The sequence below is a fragment of the Propithecus coquereli genome, unplaced genomic scaffold (genome assembly GCF_000956105.1).
Source record: "Propithecus coquereli isolate 6110/MARCELLA unplaced genomic scaffold, Pcoq_1.0 Scaffold34, whole genome shotgun sequence".
NCBI classification, from domain to species: Eukaryota; Metazoa; Chordata; class Mammalia; order Primates; family Indriidae; genus Propithecus; species Propithecus coquereli.
This window is the reverse complement of record NW_012149063.1, coordinates 3927974-3935547: the sequence shown is the minus strand read 5'-3', so window position 1 is coordinate 3935547 and position 7574 is coordinate 3927974. Positions and strand designations below refer to the sequence as shown.

The window sequence follows — 7574 nt, the reverse complement described above, 5'->3', positions numbered from 1 at the left end:
GAGCTCAAACAATCCGCCCGCCTCAGCCTCCCAGAGAGCTAGGATTACAGGCGTGAGCCACCGCGCCCGGCCTAAAAATTATTATTATTATTACATACCTAGGGATTTCTGGAATACAAAATTCAGGTTCAAGACTGTGGACAACAAAAGGGAAGCATCATTATTGTACATTTTTTCTTTTTTAAAATCCATCTCCCATCACTGACTTACACTCCCAAATAAAGTAGTCGTACATAAACTTTTGCCTCAGGCCCTGCTTTCTGGGGAACCTTGATCAAGCCAGACATTATTTATGTTATTAATTTGATTATCCCTCTGAGAAGCTCACAGAGATCTAAAGTCTATCAGAACAGCAAGGCATCTGTTGGGAGAAAACAGCTGTGGAAGACCAAACTCTAGGATAAATGAAAGATTTTTCTGATTCTCTAGGGCAGTAAAGCTCCAAAGCTGAAACAATGCAAAAAAGAACTAAATAAGACCTTAACAAAAGAAATCTGAGGTGACCTCTCCTGAGAGGTACTTTCACTCCACAGACTTCCACAATCCTGTGGGTACCCACAGTCACACAGAGCATCACCTTTATGTTTAGAGCCTTCCCCTACTTTCTAGCTCTAGGATCTTCATGGTTTGTAACATTCCCCCCTTCACCCAGATGAAACATCAGTGCATATAATTCTCCCATTTTCACCTGGGATGGGCAGATCCCAGCCCTTGATGGAGACCCAGGCTCTGCTCCATCTGGCTTTATCATTACCTTGGAAATGTCCATTTAATCTCCTTTCATAAAATTGAATTCCCTGGGAGGCAGAACAGAGTAAATATTCAAGAGCTGGGGCTCTTGAATGAAAGAGGCTGGATTCACATCCCAGTTCTGCCACTTCCCAGGTGAGCTTGGGCAAGCTACGTAACTTCTTTAAGCTTCCATTCTTCCATCTGAAAAATGGGGATCACCGTCGTGCCAAGTTCACTGGATTATTATCAGGATTAAATGAGATAATCTGGGTAAAGTGTTTAGCACAGAGCCTGGCACACTGAAGAGACACTATAGAAACAACCTGTCGTTTTATCTAAAGGAAAAGCTGAGAAGATGTCCTATGGGGCTTATTAAAATTGCTTAGGGAAACAAAAAGAAGGCTTTACTGTTATTGGGACAAGCAGACTAGCTCTGAGGGCTTTTAATTAATTAATTAAAAATCCACAAAGGCCTTGAAGTACTGATACTTGTTTAGAAAGATCATTGACTCCAGGGAAAAAGCAGAGTAATTTAGAACACAAATAAAGTGAAAGCAGTGACACTGAATAAACCAAGCGGAATGAGGAATGCCTATTACATAGGTAATAGCATTTTTAAAAATAAATATCAATATGTAAAAAATATCTGAAAGGAAACGCTTTCAGAAAAGAAACTGATAATATTGGTTGATTCTGGGGAGGAAAAAGGGATGGCTGCAGGAATGGGGTGGGGGGAGATTTCTACTTTAGGTCCATTTGTACCTCTTGAACTTTGAATGATATAAATGTACTATCTGTTTAAAAAAACAAAGACAATTTAAAATTTGCAATACCATTTGTATCTCTACATTTATCCATCTCTTACAGGAATGTAAGCAGTACGTTGGCCGTGTGCCACTTTAATTCTCTTGTTCATCCAGTAGTACCTGCTCAAATTGGAGTCATGGTAACCAGAAAGAATGGTTATAGGTGTACACCTTGTATATTCATTCCTATTGATTATGATTAACATTAACATCACAACATTCATTTAACCATCCCTTTAAATCTCGACCAAGTGCACCCTCTGGCTTTTGGAACACAGGCTGACTCTCCTGAGAATCTTTCAACCGTCCCTGAGGCAACAGGAATAACATCGTTAAGATAGTTCTAAATTTTCATGCAATATTCAATGTCTATTTAAAACAAACATTTGATGAGCCCCTACCATATATCAGATATAACTGAGCTAAGCTCTGAGGCTACAAAGATGATTCTCTGCTTTTGAGATGCTCAGAATCTTATAGGGGAACTAAGTACTAACTTCCTATATGTATGGCACAGACCCAGCTTCAAAGTACTATACTGAAAGCTTCCCTCTAAGGGCTACAACATAACTCTTCATACTGCCCAAACGGAGAGAATGGCAATTACCAGGAACAATCAAAATCTTTCTTTTTGGCTCATGGACTCAAAGTATCTAAGGAGAGTCAGCAGGCAGTGGAGGTAGAACTGGAAAGACAGAGGAAGAGGGAGTCCACTCAACAGAGCTGCCCCTGAACAACCTTCCAGTTCCAGAATCCAGCTCTGATGCCTGTTCTCTGGGTGTCTTAGATTTCCTCAAGTGTTGTAATTCCTACAGGTATCTTTAGAATAAGGTATTGTCTGCCTATAGTCCCTTCCTCCTTATTTGGTTAACAGATCAAGCTCACCTGAACACAAAGGCAGTACTATCCCAAGATAGACCAATTATAGTAACTCATAAGCTAATACAGTGACGGGACCAAGCTGTGGGCCTGTGATCCAAGCTAAGTTCATCACAAACTTTCCCTGAGACTTTTCCAAGTGGAATTGTCACAAAGGTAGGAGAATGTGAGTTTAGAGCTCCCAGCAACCATGTTTCTAGCCTTTAGGGAAAGAAAGGCCTGAGAATGAGTGGAATACACACAAGAATCAGGGATAAGAGATGAAGAGATGGGGCAGGGGGAGACATACACATCCCTGATGATGTTGCAGTCTCTGCTTACAGCTCAACCTCTGTCTTTCCCATAGGCCAATTAATTTTTCTTTTTTGCTTAAACGAGTTGGAGTTGTTTTTGTCACTTAAAACCAAAAGACACCTTGACTAATATAGCTCCTTCTTGAAACCAAAAAAGACTAACACACTTGATACCATGCAATAAGAGCTACAGCACTAGAATTAACATAGTCCATAGGAACACAGAGGGAGAAGAGATTAATTCTATCTGCTATGGGAAGCAAGATTGAGTCAGGCTTCAGAATGAAGGTGGCATTTAACCAAGTTAAGACCAAGAAGTCAGTCAATAGAAGAAGTTGTAGTTTAGCTGTGTTAGAGAATGGCAATAGATGAAATTGGATATATACGTGGGAGCAAATTATAAAAGTCATTAATTGCCATGTGCTAAGGATTTAGGACTTTAACCAGGAGGCAATGTAAAAGCAAACCAAGGCTTTGACGGGTAATCACATGATTAGATCTATCTTAGAAAAGAGATTCTGTGGAGGGTAAACCTGAGAACTGGAAGTAGAGAGACTAGTTAAGAGGCTACTACAATAGTCCAGAGCCAACTGAAATATATACCCCGGATTTTAAAGGCTTAGTACTTGAAAAAAAAATGTACTGTAAACATCTCATACACCTACTCCTCTAGGTATGTGTTCACTAACCAGTAGACAACAGGGCCAAATAGGTTTTATCTGGACTATACAGACTTCGAAAAAAAAAATAATCCTTTTATAAAATGAATTGCCAACATTTACTTTGTTATTTTTTAATTTTTTTTCTTATTTATTTATTTATTTATTTTCAGGCAGGGTCTTGCTCTTTTGCCTGGGCTAGAGTGCAGTGGCATCATCACAGATCACTGCAACCTCAAACTCCTGGGCTCAAGGGATCCTCCTGCATCAGCCTCCTGAGTAACTGAGACTATAGGCATTCACCACCATGCCCAGCTAATTTTAAAATATTTTTCTGTAGAGACAGGGTCTTGCTATGTTGCTCAGGCTGGTCTGGAACTCCTGGCCTCAACTGATCCTCCCATGCTGGCCTCCCAAAGTGCTAGGATTACAGGCATGAGCCACTGTGCCTGGCCTAATTACCAACCTAATTACCAATTTAAAATTCAAATTTAGAAAAATTCTTATTTTGGTTTCTTTTGTCATACTGGAAGACAGGACATATTTTTTCTTCATCCCAACTATGCAATTATTTTATAGCTTTGTGCTATTTGTTTTTATAAGCTACTTTGTATTCTAATAGGCAAAGAAAGAATTTATGCACAGACAGCTACAAGCTCAGGCCTTGAAACTGTGATGAGAAGGAGATACAGAACTGATTAAGCACTACCCCCAATCCTCGAGGAGCTTGTGGGGAAGATAAAACATGATGCAGAGAGAATATTTCACAGCATAGCTTCAAATGTATATAAAAATGCTTTCAATGATCATCCATGACTTACATTCATTTTTAAAAGTGACTAAGTATAAATTTTACATATTTCCTTTACATCATAATATAGTTCTAGGAGTCCAGATTTTGGAGTCAAATTGCCTATGTTCCAATCCCAGCAAATCGTGTGACCTTGAGCAAGTTCCTTAACCTCTCTGTGACTGAGTTCCTCAACTGTAAAATGAGGATAAAAATGCCACCCTACCTCACAGAGTTATTGTGAGGGTTAACATAAACAGCTATAATAATAATAGTAGCACATCTGCTGCTATAATTACAATTACTACAACTCCTCCTCCTTCTTCTCCTATCACTATTGTTATTATTACCTACAGCCTATCAAGGACAGTCCTGAAGGTGAACTCTGACAAATGGGGCCAGGTCTAAGTGCACAACTGAGACTGGATAGGGCAAAGAAGGGGGAGAAAAAACTGGAGTGGTAGCTCAGTTGGTGAGGGTAGGTAGGAAGCTCTGAAATGCTGGAGTGGGTGCAGTGGAATCCCTACAAAGGTGTTGGAATTCAGCTTCGGTCAACTCTTAACATTTAGAGAGCAATGCCGTTGTTATTGTTGTTTTCCAGGGATTACAAAAACCAAAACAACTTTAATTAGCAAAAAAAAAAAAAAAAAACCGAAAAAAATTAACAAATTGGACTTTGGGATCATTGTATTTAGTTTCTAGGACAGTAAAACAAATCAAAAGACATTTTCAGTGTCCTTTTCTGACTTGTTTTTTAAAAGCAACTTTCTGGGGCTCCTTTGGGGTAAGAACAGATTCAGCCAACAATAAATTGATAACTATGCCCTGTGTTATTTTAAATGCTGCAGGGGCTCAGTGTCGAGTAGTCTGAACAGTCAAAAGACAACACTACCATGATTTTGGAAATTTCAAGTCAATTTCACCATCTCATAGAAGGCTGACGCTTGGACTATGGAAGTGATCCGTTGTCAGAACCCCTCATTTTACAGAAGATGAATACAAGGCTTGGGAGATCAAACGATTTGCTCAAATTCTACGTAAGTTTTTATGGCCGAGCAAGTTATATCTAGCTAGTACACAGTGAGCGCTCATCCCTATTGGCCATTAAGCTGTTTCCAAGTATAAGTAGAAGAATGTTGGGCAGGGACAAGGGCTGAGAGAGGGAGCAGGAAGCCCTGGGATGGGACGCGGCTGTTTTCATTGTTTGAGGGGAGGAGCTAGCGCGAACAAATCGGCAGGTCAGAGAGTGGCAGTGTAGACACGCCTGTCAGAACCGCCCAGTTATCATCCACACCCACGTAGACACACATCCCTTCCTCGGCGCTCGACCCTAGCATGAGGAAAAAGCCGAGTCGAGGCGCACCTCCAGCCGCGTGGATCCTTCCTACCTTCTCCTGCGGCACCTCTGGGGGAGGTGCCAGAACCTCTGGGGGAGTCCGGGGTGAGGACTGGGTCCTGCACGTGGGGCTGGGGACAGGGCGACCGGCTGTCGCCGCGGTGCCTCTTACCCGCTTGTGGCCTTGTGAAGCCGACTGTCCGAAGGGCAAAAACCGAAGGCCAGCCCAGCTCGCGACTCGCGCTGGGTTTGGAGCCAGGAGCCCGGGACGCCACGTTGCCATGGAGACGGGGCCGCGTGCAGCTGAAGCCAGGGGAGCGGCGGCCGGTAGAGGCCTAGGGGGTGGAGCGGGGGCGGGCGGAACCCTGGGAGCGAAGGAGGGCGCGAGGCGGAGGGGGCGGGACGGGGAGGTTCCGGGGCGGGGCCGGAGAACGGGGTGGAGTGGGGCCAGCTCTGGGCGGGACTGAGCGGTGGGGCTGAGGGGGCTGGGAGAGGGCGGAACAAGCTTTGGGGGTCGCGGGCGGGGCGCGCGACCGGGTTGAGCTAGAGCCTCGGGGTCCCTAGGATCCCGCAGTGCTGCGAATTGCTTGCCGGCAACGTCGGACGGACGTGCGCACGTGCACCGGCTACTTTGAGGAGGGCCGAAGGGAGACAGATTGGAACGTCGATGTCCATACCTGATTCTAAGCTGAGGAGAGGGAAAGAGGCGGGTGGCTTCGTTAGTGTTTTAAACTTGTGGAGTAAAAGAAGTCTTCAGTTGGGAGAGATGAGTGTCCTTGGATGTGGATGAACAAATGTCCCCTGCAGGACTTGGTCCCCGAACCTGAGGTCGCCCCAAGAAGATTATAGGTTTCCTGGGGAGTCTCTGGACGGCAGTTTTCTCAGAAATCAGATTCAAGAGGTTAGGAGAGACCTGCCGCTCCCACCAGCGGGGGCCAAGTCCAGGTTCCCTGCTTAAATAACTACTTTGGTCATAAAGGGGTGGGGGAGCTTTTCTGTTAGAAAATTCTAATTGTCCCTCAAGCCTGGCTTCTAGAAAGGAATTGGTTATTTTGCTCCACTTGGGATTCGGGGAAATCACTAGAATCGATTTGTTGCTAGGCATCGTATTTTGAAGGAAGCCTGTTTGTTGGAATCAAATCCAAATTCGAATTTCACGTAGTAGCTGCATGATAAGAGGTATTAATATAATCGCTATTTAACCTCTGGGGTTAGGTGACCTCTGAGGATATGTACCTTGGTAAATGGTTGTCGAGATACATATATAAAGCTCTGACATGTAGAGATGCTTAATAGATGGGAAAACTTTATTATTATAAAATAGAACCGGGTGGACCATTTCAGGAACCAAGAATATATAGAGATTCAGTTGTTTTTAAATTCTCTTAATCACCTGCCCGCAATTATTCTCTAAATCTCCTGTGAGCCCTGGATTACACGAAGGACAAAAGAAAAAAGCCAGAATGGAAGTTTCTTAAAAGAACTCAATGAGGTCATTAACAAATATATCCCCAGTTTGATAAGGATCTAGCAAGCCATTACTTCCTCTATTATGGGAACACCTTTACATAGAAGATGTCTTAAGTTTGATTGAAGACTTTTCGTTCAAACAAAGCAAAAGGAAATTCATTATATTTCTTGATCAACACCTATGAAAACATTAGTTTTGTTGAATTCGCTTAGTATTGATGAATGGGTGATGACTGACTGGCTATTTCTATTGTTCTACTCTAAGGAAGTGTAAGAAAACATCAAATCTGACTGATTAAACTTTCTCTTCTTTGTTTCCTTGTGTTAGGAAAAAGAAAAAGAAAAAAAAAACTTTCTCTTCCCACCTCTCTTCCCCACAACAGAAGAACTCAAATCCATTCATAGAACGCAATGTTTTTAATGTTTATTTATTGTTTCTGAAAGTAGGGGCAAAAATGGATTAATGAGCTTGGAGAATAAAAGTATTTTCTCCACATGGGGGAGTGGTTAGACAGATCTGGCTTCCACCCTGGGCCTCAAGTGCGAAGTTGGCGCTCATGCACTACTTACCCCTGTAGCTCAAAATATGGAATGAGAGAAAATAATTAA

At 42.7% G+C, this 7574-nt stretch overlaps 1 protein-coding gene across 1 annotated transcript in view; it reads right to left on the bottom strand.

The window, feature by feature from the left end:
- The window catches only part of ERICH2 (glutamate-rich 2), a 31748-nt gene extending 25578 nt beyond the window's left edge, over nucleotides 1–6170 (bottom strand). The window contains exons 1-2 of the mRNA XM_012650682.1: nucleotides 6087–6170; nucleotides 5668–5830 (exon numbers count right to left, since the gene is read on the bottom strand). Coding sequence (XP_012506136.1) covers nucleotides 5668–5830; nucleotides 6087–6170 — 247 coding nt within the window. The remainder of the gene's footprint in view (nucleotides 1–5667; nucleotides 5831–6086) is intronic.
- Between the last annotated feature and the right edge of the window lie 1404 nt (nucleotides 6171–7574).